Source organism: Heterocephalus glaber, unplaced genomic scaffold, assembly GCF_053883595.1.
Source record: "Heterocephalus glaber isolate CG9 unplaced genomic scaffold, H.glaber_assembly_v1.0 deba00001428, whole genome shotgun sequence".
Classification (NCBI taxonomy): domain Eukaryota; kingdom Metazoa; phylum Chordata; class Mammalia; order Rodentia; family Bathyergidae; genus Heterocephalus; species Heterocephalus glaber.
Genome location: NW_028258293.1, coordinates 5,626,264 through 5,646,902, shown reverse-complemented (window position 1 = coordinate 5,646,902; position 20,639 = coordinate 5,626,264). Strand labels below are relative to the sequence as shown.

Sequence of the window (20,639 nt, the reverse complement as noted above, 5' to 3'; positions counted from 1 at the left end):
AGTGTCAAGAGCTTCTGTGAAAAGATGACAAGCTTTATCTTTAGCTGGGGAAGAGGGAAGACATTGGGTTGTCCCAACCTTTTTTGCAATTAAAATTTAGTTTAAAACTACATATTAAAGTCCTGCTAAAAGCATTGCATTTATATATTTTGTTCAAATCATATTTTGGGAACAATAAATGTCTTCCCTCCCACCTCTTAGATGGCACTATCTTGAGTTCCCTTAAAGATGGCAAGACTTCCAAACCCAAATCTCAATCTCAGACTTTAGTGATATGAAAACCAGCTATCAAAAGCTTCAGTTGTCAGAGACTGCTTGACATTTGTCACAGGAAAATCTGTTTAAAGCTAAACATCTACTTGACATGCAAGAAAATAAACCACTTTACCAAGTATTCATCAGAAATCATATTAGAGTCACCATAAATTCTTTGATTTTCACATAGCAAGACCTACTCTCCCGTTACATATTTCACCAATCTGTGTTGTTTGGGGTTCACCATTCACCTTATTTTATTGTACACTTTGAATGGCAAGAATTGGTTACCTTTTAACGTCTTCCACTGGTTTTCCCCACATGCTATGCACCCACCAGATTTTTGGAGTAAAGAGACTGCAGCATGAATGCAGGCATTGGATAAATAGGCTGCCATTTTGGTGAGATGGATACATAGGCTGCCATTTTGGTGAGACACTGAAGTCTCTGGTCTGGCTCTAGAGAGGAGAGATGAAACCAAGGTAGTTTCTCTAGACTTATGTTGGGGGAATATTTGTTGCTGCTAAATTCTCTTGGCTGTTAACCTTTAATTCTTGAAAGATAGTTTTGTTGAGAAATTATAGGTTGGAAGTTGTTTTTTCTCCATGTTTTGAAGATAATATTCTATTTTCTCTGGCTTCTGTTGTTGGTACTAAAAGTCTGCCTATCATGCCCCTTTGTAGGGGCCTCCATCACCTCTCTGACTCTTCTATATATTTTAAAGTTGTGTTTTGCAATTCTGTGGATTCTTATTTTTTTTCAGTTCTGAAGAATTTCAAGCTATACTTTTTGGAAATACGATGTTTCCTGCATTCTTGCTGTTTGCTTCTCCTCGAAGACTCCAATCAGTTGTAAGTTGGATCTTCCATTCTGTCCTTCAGAGGGAATTTGCACCTTTTTTCACAAGAGCCACAGTGTGTCACCGACCTACAACACTGGGGCTCCTCTCAGCGACCTCAACTTACTGAAATACTGCCAAACTCTCCCAGGCTACACTGCCTCAGGAGTAGCAATGTTCTCATCAATCCCATTCTTTCTGCCTGCTCACTTCTTCCAGATATCAGCCCTGATAATCCATTTAAATTACTTGCGCTATTATTTAAATTATTTGGCTATATTATTTTGTTACTGTATTTTTTGGAAAAAGATTTCCTTTGGGGGGCTATCATATCCAGACAATGCATCAAAAAGTCGTGACATCCAACATTCAATTTTTTCTTCCACAGGCAGGTGCCTCAGAGTAACTCATCACACAGACTCATGGTGGAAAAAGGACCACAGTGGGAAGAGATCCGTGAGAACCATATCATAATAATGGAATGGAAGATGAAGACAAAACTTGATATGGCAAAATGGTGGCATTTGAAAGTATAAAAATGAAAGATAAGGACGTTTTAAAATTGTGTATTCACATGATACATACTGCAAAGGGTATGTAGTATGTACATAATGCCACAATACATGGATAGTCTGCTCTATGATAATGTCAATAGTTTTTGCTTTTTTCTTGCAGGGGAGGAAAGAGATTCCAACTGTCCTGCCAGCTTTCCCATGTCCCTAACAGGTTCATTATAGCCAGAACATGGTGTAATGATTCAGAAGAGTAAGGATTCTAGTTGCAGTTTAAAAAGCAAACTGTTTATTTAAAAAAAAAAAAGGTTCCTGATTTGAGTTACATACAGGGATTTAAAAGAAATAATGCATACTTGAACTTGAAGTCTTGGAAATAGTGAGATGCAAGTGCTACTGCTCTAGTCCCCAAAGAGTTTTCTGGGCAGAATCCTGCAAATCAATAAAGATGGGAGGGACACCTTGGAATATTTTAACTGCAGCTCTCAGAACTTTACTTCAGTAACAGCACAACAAATTAAAAACAACTCGTGCCACAGTATGTCATTTTCATATGTCCTGTCTCTTAAATTTCTCTTTAAAAAAAACCCAGAAAGGATTCCAGATGCCGGACAAGGGCAAACAATAGATATTTGATGACTCTTTGTTGAGATAAACTAATTTTAACAATTATATAAACATCTTGCCAATACACTCAGCTCCCTTTATTGAAAACTGAGCATTGTACAGAGCTAAATGTTAAATGTGATTGAGGCTGATCTATAAATAGGAGACAAAATAGCTGTGAAATCCTTAAATTGATAAAGTACTGACCACCCTTGCTAACTCATACACACATTTTCTATCTCACCTAGTGGACAGTGCAGTATAAATTCTACTTAGCATTTATAATACATGTGGGCAGCAGACTGATTTCTCAGAAATGTCATGGGGTCACTGTCGTCTGATCAGGGAGTTATTTCTCTCATCAAATCTTTTCTCAATAGTGTGACTTTCATTAATGTGCTCAGTGCCCAGACTCTCAAAGCTGCTGTGCAGAAAAGAATTTCAAATGGAACAATTCTTCCCCGGGAGACCAACAGATCAGCTGACATACCTCTGTTTAATTTTGGAAAGGCAGTTTCTGCTATAATTAGATGCGTCCTTGCAGGAGGTTCGTCTTACCCGTATTAGGAAGCATCGCTCAGTGTTTCTCCAGCTAGGTACGTACCAGGGTGCAGTAGAAAGTGCACACGATCCCCGTGGCAAACACAGAACCCCACAGGTCAAAGCCAGTCACTGGCAAAGGAGAAGAACATGAGAGGGGTTTCCCTGAGCAGAGGGATGGAGCAAGCTTTGTGCAGAAAAGTCGCAATATGTGTGTCAGTGTTCTTGTGGCTTCAGGGAAATCAAATTCTTTTTTCCTCATTAAATTTTATCACCGTGGAAAAAGATGATTACTTTTTTATGCCTCGAGGCAGTTGTTCTGTCAATTTTTTTTTTTCTCCTAAGATTCCGTAATTTCCATCTTTGGTTCAGATGTTTTTTTGGTTTTTGTTCTTTTTTGGTCACAAAGTTAGTCTGAATAACCAGAAACCACCATGAATGGGAAATTAATACTTTTCAAGATAAGCACATAGTCCAATTAAATTGAATATTAGGGGTTTTCAATATGGCAGATGTAATTGTGAAATTTCTTTTCCTAGCTCAGTGGTTCCACTGCCTCCCTTGTAAGCGCAAGGACCTGGGTTCAATCACTGGTACCACAAAAAAAAAACAAAGAAGGAAACTTCTTTTCCTTTTTTTCTTTCAGTTTTGTTTCTAGGATTCTAGTCTCTTGAAAGGGTCAACTGTACATTTTTATGTAATTACAATAAGCAACTTTTACTCTTGCATTCAGGTTAGCTACTTCATGAAGCCACTGAGAAAAGGTAAAAGGTGCATATATTTAGCTGACTTTACATAGTGGTTGTGCTGATATGGTACGAAAGCCACCACCATTTCAATGAAACAAAAAACCCAAATGAAAAAAAAAAAGTTAATCAAACCAGGTGTTTAGAACCACCCAGTTTTGAGATAAAATCAAGTAACTAATTCTTTGTGTTGTTTTCAAAGTTTAAATGTAGAGATTTTTGTGGTGACCACTGTAGTAAGTCAGTCACCCTAACCATTGATTGGGTCGCCTCCCTGACAAGGTGGTGTAAGTGCATTTCCCTAGGATGAGATCAGGCATAGAGACGATGAAGTGTGTCCAGGGGGCACCAGGAGCTCACCTTGATTGAGTGCGAGGGCCGGTGCATACACCACCACTCCCGTGTAAAGAATCTGGTGGGAAATAAGGATTCAGTGGACAGTCAGCAAACATGACATGGAAGGGGAAATCGCCTGGAAAGTTCTTTATGAACCTTAGAGATATATTTCCTTCCACTTGCTCACCAAGGTTTTCATTCTCAGCCACTCTGAAACCATCCCCCACTGGAACAACAGGAAGTCAGACAAGAGATGTGGAGACCATCAGGTTGAGGAAGAGGGTTAGATTTGGAACAGTGTTGTCCATTTTGAGATGCTGTGGTTATATTGGGCATGTTTCTAACAGATGCATAGATTTTAACCTGAGTTTTTCTTTGCCCTTCCTCTACCCCTTCCTCTCCACACACATCCCAGCGGGCCCCCTGCTGACTTCAGGGGAGGCACTACTGAAGACCGAAAGCACATCTCAGCAATTTGTTGGACTATGGAATACAGAGTTGAGATGGAAAAAATCGGTGACAAGAAAGAACTGCACAGGGACGACTTGTCACAAGGGTTTCCTACGTAACTCACCCGTCAGTTCACAAAACTGCAGCTGCCCCCTCGCTGGCAATGGGCCCCCTTGCAGTTTTATTTTAAATGCACTTCCACCATGTAAAGATGCATGGTGGGGCTTCAAAGGGCTAATACCTATGGGCAGGGAAAGAGACGTTGCTTTCCTCTTGCTCAAGTCCTCAGGCACTGGGTGGGAGTTTCAGTTAAGAGAGAGGAGGTTCTCTGCTAGCAGAAAGCCCCTGGTGCGTAGCGGGACGCCCCCCGGTGGTGGGTGGCACGAAGGACCCAAAGCCTAGGGGGTGCAAAAGGAGTCCCGGAAGAGGGAAGTAGGGTACTGGTTGGAAATATCGTCTTAAAGAGACTTTCGGGGGGGAAAAAAAGCATTTCTGGTTCAACTCTCTTCAACAATTTTTTTTAAATCGGTTACCAGACCACCCCACATCTAAATTTTGTACAGGTTAAACATGAAAGAAGTAAATGTGAAGAAAACAACTTTCGCTTTATAGCTGATAATGTTCATTTGTTTGTTACTCGTCTAGAGATACGGAGTCTGTGCAATGCACACGCCTCTCGAGGCGATTATGTCTTAACAGTGTGCCCTGAGGAAGAAAGCAAGGGCTTCTTAGTACCAAGTCTGCCCTTAAATTGGGTTAATTGGCCCCAGATAGACAAAACTCTGACTGTGTCTGTAGCCCGTTTCCGCCTTCGCTTACCGTCTGCACAATATAGATGAGGGTCGCTGTGTAGCGAACTGCTTTGTTGAAGCGTAGCTGTAGGTACTAGAAGAACAGAGAGAGACAGGGTCAGCGAGTCTGGGGAAGAGCTCCATAAAGATCTCAGTTTTGTTTGTTCCTTTGATATCTCTCTGAGCTAGCTGCTGTGGACTTTGAGTATAATTTTATGCTGAGTTCTTGGAAGCACAGAGGGCAAAAATAGCCTGGATTATTAAAGCCAAACGTGCATTAAAATTCACCTCCTTTCCCTGCTTCTCATCACGGTCAGAGAAGATAAGTACGGGCTTGAAGTAACCCGGGCCTGCTGGCTTTCTCCCTGCAGTTTGTCCGGCTGAAGCCACTGTTTCCTGCTATATCCCCACTGCCCCAAATGTAGCTCAGTTTTCTGATTTTCTCTCCCGAATTACAGCTGTAGCCTGAGATGCATGCTTTGTAACAGCAAGGGAGAATCACTGAAGGGTTTGAGAAGAAAAGCCATGATCAGAGGTCTGTGTGAGGAGAGTCAGTGCAGCGGATATGGGCTGATGGGATGGGCGGCAAGGCTTGGTACTGGGAGACAAGAAGGAGGCCACAGCAGTAGTCAGGGTTAGGAAACCACTGAATAGCAGGGTCTGATTTACCGATGGCGGTCGGGAAAGGTTTGTGTAAGTATTCGCAAAGATAGGGTGTCCAAAAGTCATCCAAATATATGTCTTCCAATATCTAATAAACATGTACCAGATGAACAAAATAAATTTTAAAAGCAGCAAATGACTTGAGGATTCCAATTCTTGGCCATAGTCTCTACTTGCTATTGCTTTATTATATAAATTTAAGAAAACCATTTTAATTAAATCAATTACCTAATGATTGGTACTCTTCCCAGAAATGATACTTATGTATCATTTTACCCTTTATGTTTAAAATGGACCCCTCTTTGAAATAAGGAGTACTTGGTAGAATTGTGACTCAGTTTCACACTAGCTCACATTTTCTAACGGACTCTGCTAGACGTCCCGAGTCCTCCGGTCGAGAATCATCTAATTGTCAGGTGACAACTCATCCACTGAAGGGAGAGGACAGTCCGGTGAACACGTGACTGAGGTTCCAGCTATAAGGAAACTATTCTTACAGAGCCAGGGAAAGACAATGAGGATTCAAAGTCTCAAATATCATGGGATAGAAAGCAGCAAAACCTCCGTGCTGAAGACAGCTTGGGCTCTGAGCCCATGCCTTTGGGAAGAGAGGTTTACTGCACTAAGCCCTCAGCTTCTCCTTATAAACTAGACAAAAACGAAAAGGCATCGGTAAAGTGCATAACAGAAACAATCAAGTGTGTGATAATCCTGAGCGAAGGGCTCAGAATACAGTGGGATCTTACTGGCCCCATTAGTCACCGTGGGTGCAGGAGTCACAGCCTGCTGACGCCCTGCTCCAGTACACGTTTCTGGCATCGAAATGAGGGCTACATGAGGGCTTCCTTCCAATCTTTTCTTCTCCAATCTTCCAATCTTCCAATCTTCCTTCCTTCCATCTACATGAGGGCTTCCTTCCAACCTTTGTACAGGGCCACTCAGAAGTGCCCGGGGATGTCGCCCTGGCATGCAGCCAGTGATACAGGGAAAGAGAGAAAATGCACGGCCCTCTCTGCCTTTCAGACAGGACAACCCAAAGTGTGTTCTCTACTGCCCTCACATCCCTGGTGGGATGGAACCCCATGGGCCACAGCGAAAACCTGCTCCAAATGCACTATTATTGACTTCCTCTGCTCACAAGTCTCACTTTATTTCCTGCCTACCAGTGCTTACTGGAATCCTTTCCCAAAATGCCTTTCCTTCAAACTCTTATCTCAGGATCTGGTTCTAGGAAATCCAACATAAGACAGTGATTATTTCCAGCAAACATAACACAAAATGGGGTCTTTCAAATGCTATAATGAGAAGAGCCTTCTTGTGCATAAGAAGTCTTTTGCATCACATAATAAACCTGGGGTGTCTCCTGGAAGATGAGCAGAAATGTTGAACAAAGACAAGCTGCCTCATCCATGAGGCACAGCACTCACCAATGCACTACCTGCTGGTGTCACATAGATGGCCCCAGGTGAGCCCAGAGAGGAACCCAGTTGAGCTAGGCCCACTGCTGAGCCATAGAATCGCGAGTGGACTGTTGTTTGGAGAAGATTGCTTCAGGGTGTGCGCTACACAGCTGTAGACACCAATGCACAACTTGGAAGGTATGGGAAGATGTTGTAACAAAAAACCCAAATTATATGGTCTCGGCTTTGGGAACAGGGTGAGGTGTGGAGTCCGGGCAGTGAAAAGGAAACTGTTTTTGAAAAATGGGAAAGCTGGGGGGAGGCAGCTATAGGAATCTGGTAGTTAATGGCTTTTATATATGCAAATGAGTTAAATTCAGGCAATTCAGTAACATCAGAGAGACAGTTTTTGGAAAAGGTATGTGAGAAAGATCGGAGGGCTCAAAAGTCAGACTCCACGAGTTCCAGTTTGAAATTTGTCGATATCTTTCTCTGTGATCTAAGCTGCTGTTTTCTCATCCAAAAAACAAAAAAGACCACTTTACTGCGTCATTCTGCTCCTGAAAGGGTGTGTCCTGTCTCCCTCCCGTGAGCCTGCTCTCTCTCAGTGATGGTGTCTGTAGAAAGTCTCCCCATAGGAAGAAGTGAAAGTGGAAGCTCAAAAGAAAAATTGCTTACTTTGTGCCTGGTTTTAAATGTATATTTACTGTCATTGAATTGGAATTTTTTCAGAATTGCAAACTTCATCTACTCCTCCTCTAGTCCAGCTCAGGAATTAGCAGCTCCACTCTTACTTCTCTCCTTCCCTCACTCTCCACATCCAATCATTAAAAAATCCTGTGCCCATTCTCCACTTTCCAAACATGACCACTTGCATTTTCTCATCTGTTATCATTATCTCTTCTCCAAATTGTGGCAATGGACTCCCCAATCAGCCACATCACTTCAGTAGTCAAAGCTAGAATCATTCTTAACAGCTAGCTAAAGTAATACCCCAAAATATAGACCACATCATGTCACGCCTCTACCAAACTTTACACTGACCCTTCTTACCCAGGGTAAATGTCAATCCCTACCATAACCTAAACATTGGTTATTAGTCATAATATTGGTTCAGACCCTGTCCATCCTCAAATGTCCAATTCACCATCAATGCTTTGTAACACCACTTACTCTGCTGAAATACTGCTGAGGAGTATTGCTTTGTAACTAAACACCTGACATCAAAATACTGTATAAATATTCTCTGTATACCATGGATAATAATTATAACCAAAAGGAAAGCAATTTACCAAAGAAAGTATGTGAAACATAAATGCTTAGAAACCACTGTATAAGTACACAAAGGAATTGTAGCATTTGAATTATCAAAATAAAACATTTTGGATTCAAAAGTTAGTAGTTCAGAATCTAACTAGTTTAAGTAGTTCGAGAAAATGAAAGAGCAGGTAGACACAAGCCTATAAAGTTGTGTTAGGGGTAGGAATTATTAGTATACAGGCAGTAAAGAAAAGCTACAGGGAGTGTTTAAATTAAAAAGTTGTGACAATAAAAGACACACTACCATAAATGGCTCAGTAAGTATGTTCAAAGGAGTATTTGGAGTATTCTGAGGGGAGTTGACAGCAGTATGTATTTTATTGAAATAAATTGTTTTTATTTAAAGATTTACCATATTTTTGAGCCCACCTCATCAATGAACCGTTTATGGAAATTTCTGTCAAACAAAAATATTACAATATATCCCCATCTACCTTATTCTCTGTATCTGGCACTGTACAACTTCTAGCTCTTCCCTAAAGTTACAGTGACAGTGAAAGGTGTGTGTCTTGAGTCTATTTAGAACATTGAGGCTGCAACAACAGTGAAACTAAAGACAGACAAAAGAGAAAACTTCCAAAACTGCTTCAGAAGTGCCATGAACAAGGGGCTAAGTGTGTTGGAAGCAAAGGCAAGCATTTGAGGGGATGAATAGCCATGTGTCTTTTACTGCGAGAATTACTTTTAAGAATGCAAATATTCACTTTATTTTTCAGTCAGACCTGTCTAAGAAAACAAAATTTTGCTGGCTGTGGGTGGGCACAGACAGCTACACCAGCAAGGCTGCCTTGTCAGAGCAGCGCTCCAGGAGGACGAGGCAGAGGCGCCAAGCCCTGGGAGGCCTGCTCCCAAGCCACGCAACAGTGTCACCCTCTCTGGCTAAAGCCAGTCACAAGGCCAGCCCAGCTCAAGGAAACAGCCCCCCTCCTTCAGTGAGCAGCACCTAAAACGATCCGGGAAGACATGTCTCCGAATACATGAGGAAACAGAGGATGGCTGGGGCAGATAGTAATGATAACAAGAGAATAATTCAGACCCTGACGTAGCATTTGTCAGGGTATTGACATTTATACCTTGTTTATTCCTTACAGCACCCTTTCAAATTGATGTATTTTGGGACAGTTTTACACATGAAAACCAGGTAGAGAGAAGTTGAGAAATTTCACCCCAAGTGCTGCGGCTAGCAAGTGGCAAGTCTGCTACTCAAAGAGAAGTAGGCTTCAGCCTAGACTTCATACGTTTTACCCCTAAGCCATTCTTATAAAGAAAAAAACCCCCACAAAATAGCCTCATATGTATTTTCTACAATCTGGAAGTCTTATTATTAGGCTGCTAAATTTTTTAAAATATGTAGAATGCAGTAATAGTAAATATTTTAAAACAATCTTGTAAGTTAAATTCAGCAAAGAATCCCTGTATTCATAGCAACTTTATCACTTAAGAGTCTGAAATCTCCTCAGTTATGCCTGCACTACTGGTTTACTACTGCTGTAGTAGTAACTAGTTACGCATAAGCATGTATTGGACAGCAATGTAGAAAAAAGCAGATCTCTCTGAGTGCACTGTTGAATAATTTCCACACCATGTTCTTGCTTCCTCTCAAAGGGTTAAGATGTGATATGTACATGTGCCCATGTCACAAGATGAAAGTGATTATTCTGCATCACAAACATACACTGATTCTGCATTGCTATCAAACACTAATAAAAAATTTTAAATGCCTATTAAAAAGAAAATGTACTAATTTAGTGTATCTATAACTTTTTGAGAATTATGAACTAAGGTACTACAGATTTACATTTTGCAGTAGGTTTGGGGTGTTGGGGCATTAAAAGAAAGTGCAGTACCTCCTGTCTATGAGTGTCCTACACATTCCAAGACATCTGTCAATCCTGTGCCTCCTTCCTTAAACTCCAGCGGGGCCCTCTTCCTCAAATCACTGTGACAACTGAATGGCTCCATGGATGTCCCAGCGCTCCCTTGGCTGGAACCACACCCAAGACCCTACTCAGTGTGGCTGGCTCCCAGCTCTTCCATCTCATCTTTCACTACTCTCCCCTTGCCTGTGATTTCCAAGCATGCTGGTTAGTTGCTATCTAAGCCCTCATACTGCTGCTTCTTCCCTTCTCTGGCTTGAGCACTGGCTTTCTTCTCATCTTCACTTCAGTGCTCCGATACTTGAGCACCTGAATGAGATGTAGATATTCACCACCCAAACCAGCGTTTCTCCACTCTACTCACTTTCCTACTTCTCTCTGGTCATTTGTAGGGCAGGATAGCGTAATGGTTCAGCACATGATCTTTACCTGGGTTTAGAGAACTGCAACTTGAGAGCTCTGTGACACTGACTGAGCCATTGAGCTCATTGTGCCTTGTTTTCCCCATTTGTCAAATGGTAATAGTGAGAATAACACCTCGCTAAAAAAATTGTTTTCTGGAGCACCACTCCCAGTGCACAGGAGGCTCCCAGGCTGCTGTAGCACTGCTGTAGCACAGAGGAGGTGAGCCACATGGGTGCCAGCAGCACAACCCCACCTCCACCTTGAAATAAAAAGACATGTAAACAAGTCTCAAAACCAGGCTTCCAGATCACCTACAGCAACCCCAAAAGGAAACAAGATGGAACATTCTGATGCTCAAACACCTGGACTCCCTGAACTAGTAAAAAAATGAGAATCTGGAAAAAATGAAATCAGAAATAATTTCTCAGATAACACCAGAGATTGTGCTCATAGTGCAAGACATGATTAATAAATCAAGAGAGGAGCTGAGGAACATGATGGAATCCCAACATAGGAAACAAATGGAAACCATAAAACAGATGCAAACAGATTTCCAGGAGATTAAAAACTCCATTGAAAGTCTATGCAGCAGAATGAACCAATGTGAGGACAGAATTTCAAATATAAAAGATAAAATTGCAATTAGTGACCAGGAAAAGAAAAATTGCTTCAAAATTGTAAGAGACCATGAGAAATCAATCCAGCAGCTACTAGATGATGCAAAGAAGAATAGCATAAGTCTGATCTGAGTCAATGAAGAAACAGGAGAGAGTGCAGATGACATTAAAAAACTGTTCACAGAAGTGATGGCAGAAAACTTCCCAAGCAGGGGAAAAGAACTTGACATACAGATAAGTGAAGCATATAAGACTCTAACTAGCCTTGGTCAAAAAAATAAAATCTACACATAGGCATATAATTGTTAAGATTCCAGAAACCCAAGAGAAGAACAAAGTTCTACAAGCAGATAGAGAAAAGAAACAAATCACATACAAAGGAAAGCCCATCAGAATCACAGCAGACTTCTCAACACAAACCATCAAGGCAAGAAGAGCTTGGAGTGACATATTCCAAGCCCTAAAAGAAAACAGCTTCCAATCCAGGTTGATGTACCCTGCAAAACTATCTTCCAAAATTGATGGGGAAATAAGATACTTTCATGACAAAGAGCACATTAGGAACTTCATGAATAACAAACCAGCACTCCAAAAAATTTTAGGCAATATCCTAGGAAAAGACAGTGAGGATCACAACCCCAAGAAGCACAGCAGAATGAATCCATCAGGCACAACAAGAAATTAAATGCAAAGGGGGAGAATCCAACAAAAAGAAAAAATCATGACAATGATAAGTTAATACGTATGAGTTATAACCATCAATGCTACTGGTGTCAGTTCAGTTCACCAATCAAAAGAAATAGAGTGGCAGAATGGGTCAAGGTGCAAGACCCAACAATATGCTGCATACAGGAAACACATTTAACTCAAAAAGAAACTCATAGTCTGAAAGTTAAAGGGTGGAAAACAATATTCCATGTAACAGGAACCCGAAAAAAAGCAGGAGTAGCTATCCTCTTGGCAGATCAAGTGGATTTCAAACCAACACTGATTAAGAGAGACAAAGAAGGACACTATATCCTCCTTGTAAAGGGAAGAATCCAAGAGGAAGAGATGATAATCGTAAATATATATGCACCAAATACTAGTGCACCCAACTATATAAAACAAATACTAATGGACATGAAAAGTCATATATGCACTAATACAAGAGTAGTGGGGGATCTCAACACCCCACTTTCACAGATAGATCAACTAGACAAAAAATAAGCAACGAAATACTAGAATTCAATCAAACTATTGAACAAATGAACTTAACAGATGTTTACAGAGTCTTCCACCCCACAAAATCAGAATACACATTCTTCTCAGCTGCACATGGGTTGTTCTCCAAAATAGACCACATACTCACTCATAAAACATGTTTAAGTAAGTGCAAAGAAATTGAAGTTATCCCCTCTATATTATCAAACCATACTGCGATGAAATTGGAAAGCAACAGCAAATGAAACCACACAAATTTCATGAACATGTGGAAATTGAACAACACACTTCTGAATAACCAATGTGTCACAGAGGAGATTAAAGAAGAAATCAGACAGTTCCTATAATTAAATGACAATGACAATGCAACATATCGGAATCTATGGGACACAATGAAAGCAGTCTTACGAGGGAAATTCATAGCAGTGAATATGCATATTAGGGAAACAGAATGAGCCCAATTAAACAACCTGATGGTGAACCTCAAGCTTCTAGAAAAAAAGAGCAGGACAAACCCAAAGCTCATAAAAGGGAGGAAATTATAAAGATCAGAGCAAAAATCAATTCAATGGAGACTAAGAGAATAATACAAAAAATTAATGAAGCTAAGAGTTAGTTCCTCAAAAGAATAGAGAAAATTGACAAACCCTTAGCCAACCTTATCAGGAAAAGGAAAGAAAAGGCCCAAATCCATGCAATTAGGAATGAAAAGGGTGAAATTACAACAGACCTAGCAGAAATCCAGAGGATCATCAATACTTACTTCCAGAACCTATACACCAATAAGATGGAAAACACAGAAGAAATGGACAGATTCCTAGATAGGTATGAATTACCAAAGTTGAACGAAGAAGACCTAAAAATTCTAAACAACCCAATATCAACCAATGAAATTGAAAATGTAATTAAAAACTTATCAACAAAGGAAAGCCCTGGTCCTGATGGTTTCACCACTGAATTCTACAAGACATTTAGAGAGGAACTACTGCCACTACTGTATAAATTCTTCAATGAAATTGAAAGGGAAGCAATACTCCCAAATTCATTCCTGGAAGCAAGCATCACCTTGATCCCCAAAGCAGAGGAAGACCCAACCAAAAAAGAGAACTATAGGCCAATCTCACTAATGAACATAGATGCAAAATCCATAATAAGATACTGGCAAATAGAATGCAGAAGATCATCAAGAAGATCATACGCCCTGACCAAGTGGGATTCATCCCAGGGATGCAGGGATGGTTCAACATAGCCAAATCAATCAATTTAATACACTATATGAATAGAGCTAAGGACAAAAACCATATGATCATCTCAATAGATGCAGAAAAAGCATTTGACAAAACCCAACACACATTTATGATAAAAATCCTACAAAAACTTGGAATAGATGGTCTCTACCTCAATCTGATAAAAGCCATCTATGAAAAACTAATAGCCAATATCATACTAGATGGTCAAAAATTGAAATCCTTCACACTAAAATCAAGAACAAGACAATGATGTCCACTATCACCACTCCTGCTCAACATAGCTTTGGAAACATTAGCCACAGCAATTACAGAAGAGAAAAAAATAAAAGGAATAAAGATAGGAAATGAAGAATTCAAATTGCCATTATTTGCAGATGACATGATACTCTATATAGAAGTCCCCAAGAACTCCACCAAAAGTCTTCTAGACTTAATAACCAAATTCAGTGGTGTAGCTGGTTACAAGGTCAACACACAAAATCAATAGCTTTCCTCGATACGAACAACAGACTCACTGAGACAGAAATAAGGCAAACAATTCCTTTCACAATAGCATCAAGAAAACTGAAGTACCTAGGAATCAACCTAACCAAAGAAATCAAAGACCTCTACTCTGAAAACTGCAGCACTCTGAAAAGGGAGATTGAAGATGATATCTGAAATTGGAAAGACATCCCTTGGTCCTGGGTAGGAAGGATCAACATAGTGAAAATGGCCATACTTCCAAAACTGCTATATAGATTCAGTGCAATCCCAACTGAAATCCCAGTAGCATACTTCATAGACCTTGAGAAAACAATCCAAGAATTCATTTAGAACAAAAAGAGACCCAGAATAGCAAAAGCAATTCTAGATAACAGAGATGTGGTAGGGAGTATCACAACCCTCAACTTGCAACTATACTACAAAGGTACTGTGATAAAAACAGCATGGAACTGGCAAAGAAACAGACCTGAGGACCAGTGGAACAGATTGGAAGATGCAGAAACAACTCCAGACACACTCAGCCATCTCATCTTCGACAAAGGAGCCAAGCACCCTCACTGGAGGAAAGATAGCCTCTTTAAAAATGGTGTTGGAAAAATTGGGCTTCAACTTGCCAAAGATTAAAACTAGACCTATATCTCTCACCATGCACTAAACTAAAATCGAAATGGATTAAAGATCTAAATATTAAAATAGAAACACTGAACCGGTTGGAACAGAGGTTAGGTAGAACTCTTGAAGACATTGGTGTAGGAAAAGATTTTACGAACAAAACTTCAGTTGCCCATGAACTAGCACAAACAATCAACAAGTGGGATTTCTTCTTACTAAAAAGCTTCTGCACAGCAAGAGAAACCACCAGCAGTGTGAAGAGACAATGCACAATATGGGAAAAAATTTTCACCTGCTGTTCTTCCTACAAAGGTATACTATCTAGAATCTATAAAGAACTTAAAAAGATCAGACCTCCCAAATTTAAAAACCCAATCCAAAAATGGGCATCTGAAATGAACAGACATTTCTCAAACAAAGAAGTAGAAATAGCAAATAAACACATGAAAAAATGTTCAACATCACTGGTTATTCGAGAGATGCAAATGAAAACAATGCTGAGACTCCACCTCATTCCAGAAAGAATGGCTGCTGTCATGAAATCAACCAATAACAAATCCTGGCAGGGCTGTGGGGAAATAGGAACACTGCTCCACTGCTGGTGGGAGTGTAGACTGGTGCAACCACTGTGGAAATCAGTATGGAGATACCTCAAAAACTAGGACTGGAAGTCCCATTTGACCCAGCTATTCCCTTGCTGGGTATCTTCCCCCAAAGAATTAAAAGAATCATACCACAGTGATATATGGGCACCCATATTCATAGCAGCACAGTGTGTAATAGCTAAAACTTGGAAGCAGCCCAATTGCCCATCATCTGCAGACTGGATTAATAAAATGTGGGTTTTACATAAAATGGAGTACTACTCAGCCATAAAAAACGAGGAACTGGAGACATTTGTAGCTAAATAGATGCACATTGAGGCCATACTCTTAAGTGAAATAAATAGGACACACATGTGTAAATACCAAATAGTTTCTGTAGTGTGAGAACCTGAAAGTAAATAAGGACCAAAAGGTATAATAGATAATGTGAAATAGGAAGAAAAGAGGCAAGGGGGAAGGAGAAGTGGGAGGGGTAGAGGAAAGAAAGAAGGGAATGGAATTAATATGAGAAAATGAAAAAATGGAAACAAAGTCTTTGTAAATAGGGAGAGGTGGAGGGGTTGAAGGGAGGGCAGGGGAAGGGGGAAAAATAAGAACCAAGAGAGATTATGTAACAGTGCAAATTTCCAATGATGAATGTCATTATGTTGTATACCTAAAATGTACCAGTAAAATAAATTTTTAATTGTTTTCTGGTCAAATGCATCATTCACGCAAAATTCTGACATCAGGGTTTATCATACAGTTAAATCCTATATAAATTTGTGTTTTCTTGTGCATTTGTGAATAAGCTCCATGGGGCAGTGGCCTTGGCTCAATGCTGTACACCTGAGACCCAACAGAGGCCCTAGACATGGGAGAGGCCTAGTGGATGTCTATGAATGAATGGATAGACATAAAGTTATATCCTAAAGCTAGGAAAAGCTCCTTCACATTAAACTAAACATTCATGAAAGAAGGGAGCCATTGGTTCCCAAGCTGGAGCTGGATGCAGACATCCAGCACACAAAGTCATCCTATTGGTAACAAGGAATCAAGCTCATATTTTCTTGGACCATTCTCCCCCCACTCATTGTGTCATTGTGTCTCTGTGTGCAGCAGTTTCTTTTAAAACTGCAAACAAAAAAGCAGAAAATTTAACAATTCCTTTATGGAAAAAAAGAACCCTTCATAGCTGAATGGAAACCCAGACATTTTTATGTTTTCAGTAGTACACTAATGCTCAATGGGTACGTGTACATTTTTAGAGCTATGCATAAATTTATTTTTCTCTTGAATAACATCCAAAATAGAAGTTATGGTGTGGCCTGACCCTGGTTACCTTCTTTTGGGAAAGGAAGGAGCTAATGTTGAATATCAGGGAGATGATCATCTGCAGTCAGGGTTTGAGACCTGCATTTGCCCGAATGGCTTTCAAAGGCTAGTGTAACATTTCATACTCCACCACAGAATTTTAAAAAACTGGTCTTCTATGAGTCTTCTGCTGTGACTTAGTGGGGTTGATGTTGAAGAGTGAACTAGTAGACATGTAAGTTCAATTTTGAACAGGATATTTTTATTGAGAATTATCACAAAGCTCAAACTTCACTGTCTGATTTCCCTCTCATTAATTTCCAGATATGAAATATTTTGCAATTGATTCTCACTAAAATATTTCCTTAATTTTCAAAAATATTACCATTTCCCAATAAAAATTTGCAGCTGAGCAATGATTTGCATTTAAGCTCTAGTGTGTATACTACTCAGCTATAAAGAAGGATAAACTTGAGCAATTCTAGGTAAATGGATGCACCTTGAGATCACACTCCTAAGTGAAATAAATCAGACACACCTGTGTAAATGTTGCACTGTCTCTCTGGTGTGGGAAACTGAAAGTGTAAATGAGGACCAAAATGTATAATAGATGATGTGAAATAGGAAGAAACTGTTCAAAAAGAAAGGGGAACTAGGGAGAGGAGAGGGGAGCAGGAAGGAAGGGAAATAAGGTGGGGAAGAGGGGTTGAGGGAGGGAGGGGAATGCAAATAAAAGAGGAATCAAGGTATATCGTGTACGGTACAAATTCCCCATGATGCATGTGATCATTCTGTCTAAGTTGTACCAGTAAAATTAATTTTTAAAAAACCTCTAGTCTCCAAGGAAAAGGCTGCTCATTAGGGATACAGGCAGAACAGATTTTCAACACATTTATCTACTATTGAGTCATGACTCACTTATCTGTACCTCAGTTTTCTCAGCTGGAAGATTACAATATTTGTGGCAAGTATTATGATTGCGGCACTTGTTCTGCACACTTTTCAGAAAAATAATGCTAATAAAATAACATAAGTGCTCTTTTCTTGAGCACGTCCCATAAACTGGACAATGCATTAGAGTCTCATTTGATCTTCGAAGTAGCCCTGTGGACCTGACATGATGATTTTCAGTCCACAATGAGGAAAACAGGTGATCTGTAGCCAAAGCTCAGCCTTCTTCCTAAACACGTTATGTCTTCTTTTCATCATGCATAACTCAATGTCTTGAAACCTCAGTGAGTCAGAGAGTATTCTTCGACCACCAGGCTTCCTTATCAAGAGGATGTGTGAAATGGGGGACTAGAAAAGATAGCGGACACCTCAAGTGGAGAGAAGAGCAGCTCCTGCTGACATGGGGCAAGGGAGCAACTCTCTTACCTCGTAGGTGCTGGTGATGCCAGATCTGTAGAACACAGGGAGAAAGAGCTCCGATGTGAAGATGATAACCAATGTGTACGCAATGAAGAAGAGGATGAAGGAGGCCCCGAAGCGGTAGACCTCGGAAGGGGTCCCCAAGACAGTGACTGCTGACATGAAGCTGGCTGTCAGGGACAAGGCGACAGGCCCGAAGGACATTTCCCTGCCCCCTACCAGGAACTGCTTAGATGTTGCCTTTTTCCTCTCCTTAATGGCAAAGAACACCCCAATTCCAGAGGAAATGACAAAAAGGGCTGCGAATACAACATAGTCCCAAGCTGCGAAGCTCTTCACCTCCATGGCAAGAGTGGGACACTAGGAAGTGGTGTCCCAACAGGTCCCTGCAGGATGTTTCCCAAAGCAAAGCTCAAAACAGAGGTCTTGAGAGGGAGACTGCGGTTTCCTCAAGAGGACGAGGACAGCCGCATGGATCTTCAGACTCCGAGTTACACTGGAGAAAGACCTTCCAAGCACTCTGTGAAAGACGATTCTCAGGAGAATTCGTACCAAGAGATGAGGGCTTGCAATGCAATCCCAGCCAAGAACAGCCTGGTCCTCTCCTGAAGCATCTACCCAAGAGGAGGAGATCAGATGTGCTCTGAAGTTTATAACTACTGGGGGTGGAATGGTCCTGTCCCATGGCATGCTCTTTTACCTCCTGGATTTTTTTCGAAGTTAAGGTTAAACATTACTGAGAAGCACAGAAGTGATAAAAGTTGACCTCCTCAGCATTTTTAAGTAGTGAAATGGACTCTGTCAAGCACAGCCCATGCCTCAGAGCTGTCCCCGTCCTGAGGATGAGCAAGCGCCCGCAAATACTTGGGGCAGTGGATGTGGACGGAAGGATCGAAGAGCTGGAATCCAGAGAGCATGCTCAAGTCCTGGCTTCGCACAGGGAGCCGCCTCTGACAAAGCATTTCTGTTTTCTGTGCTCTTCCTGGGACACTCGGATAAGACCTTACAAAGTCATTATGAGTCTTTCAGTCTCAAACTTTCTGACCTTCTTTATCCTAATCTATAAAACAAAAGGTAATACTATCCACCCAGTGACCTACTTTTGTGCTTATAGTGGAGCATTCCTGAACATAACACTCTGCCTTAACTCAGAAAATGGATTTTTCAAGAATTAAGAGGTTACTCGTCGCCCTCAGCTTTATCTTCTCCTCTCCATCATGTCACCAGTTGCTTTACTTCACCCAGAGCTTCAGTCAAATGAGGACAAGACAAATGAGAGAAGGTCGGATGGTGAAAACCAGTTACAAACCCCTGCCTCTGCCCTCGGCAGGCTGAAGTGCTCAGCAGTACCTCCAGCGAGCTGCCAGGGGACAGTTTCTCTGTTTCCCTCATGCTTCTCCTCTCCCCTCGATTATTTCCTACATCCCCACCTCCACCGTGCAAGATCTAGCCTCCCCAGCACCCTGCAGTCTTTCCCACCCCTGACCTCAATTTCTGCAAGGAGGACCCTCCTTTGCCGCTCACTTATGCTGGCTTTAAACTCTGCAGTCATCCTCAGCAACCTTAAGCGATCTCTGTGTGGGGCTTTGGGAATCCTTCTGATGTCGCAAAGGACCAGATTGTTGGAGACAAAGGCAAAAGGCCTAGTACCGTCGTGGCAAACCAATGGCACAAGTGCTGCAGTGCGCTGTCTGTTATCACTGAAAGTTCTAAAAGTTTCGCCACCCCTGACCTAGTCTATGTCCCCATCAAAAAGCAGCCATTATAGAAAATAAGTGAATAATACAAAACAAAAACAGTAGACAACTAGAATTATCCATGTGGCCCCCAAATAGAAACACTTGTAGTCAAATACTTCTTGACATCTGGATCACTGCGTAACTCTTTGATTATTTGTTTTGTTGAAATACCATCTTCCCGCTCAAACTCGCTCCATGGATTTGTACCAGGCCCGAGGAAGCTCTGGTGGCTGGAGTTTGCTTTCAGTTATAAATAAGGACGTGAAGACTCTGCCTGGAGCTCTCTGTACCTTGCTATTTAAATGTCTCCTCTAGATGTGTGGTTTTGAAATGATCAGTATTCAAGAACAAATAGATCTTCATGACCTTCTGCTTTGTGTAGGATTTTTGTTATTGTTATTGCGGGGAATAGGCACACTTGGTTTCATGGCAGATACCACTTGTTTTGTTTTGTCCTTACAAATTGAAGATTTGTGCTGACCTTTCATCAAGTAAGTCCGTGGCTACTCTTTATTTCTGTAAGAACGTGTTTATTTTGGGTCTCTATGCCATGTTTTGATAATTCTTGTACTACGTTAGATTTTTAAATTACTGTTACATTCATGAGGGTGATTTGTGACCTTTGATGTCATTACTGCGCTTGTGCGGAGGTGCACAATTTATGCCCATTTAAGACCGCAGATGTAGTGAACGAACATCGAGTTCTGACTGCTCCACTGGCCAG

The 20,639-nt window shown here is 40.9% G+C and overlaps 1 protein-coding gene across 3 annotated transcripts in view; it reads right to left on the bottom strand.

The window, feature by feature from the left end:
* The window catches only part of Slc5a12 (solute carrier family 5 member 12), a 54,668-nt gene extending 35,787 nt beyond the window's left edge, over nucleotides 1–18,881 (bottom strand). Inside the window, exons 1-4 of one of the 3 annotated variants that reach the window (XM_087211520.1) lie at nucleotides 18,729–18,881; nucleotides 5,103–5,168; nucleotides 3,858–3,909; nucleotides 2,816–2,883 (exon numbers count right to left, since the gene is read on the bottom strand). In XM_087211520.1, the coding sequence (XP_087067646.1) occupies nucleotides 2,816–2,883; nucleotides 3,858–3,909; nucleotides 5,103–5,168; nucleotides 18,729–18,866 (324 nt within the window). In that variant the 5' untranslated portion in view covers nucleotides 18,867–18,881. Of the gene's footprint in view, nucleotides 1–2,815; nucleotides 2,884–3,857; nucleotides 3,910–5,102; nucleotides 5,169–18,182 lie in introns of all 3 variants that reach the window. The other 2 variants (XM_004851574.3, XM_087211521.1) reach the window with 2 other exon arrangements.
* Nucleotides 18,882–20,639: the final 1,758 nt, after the last annotated feature.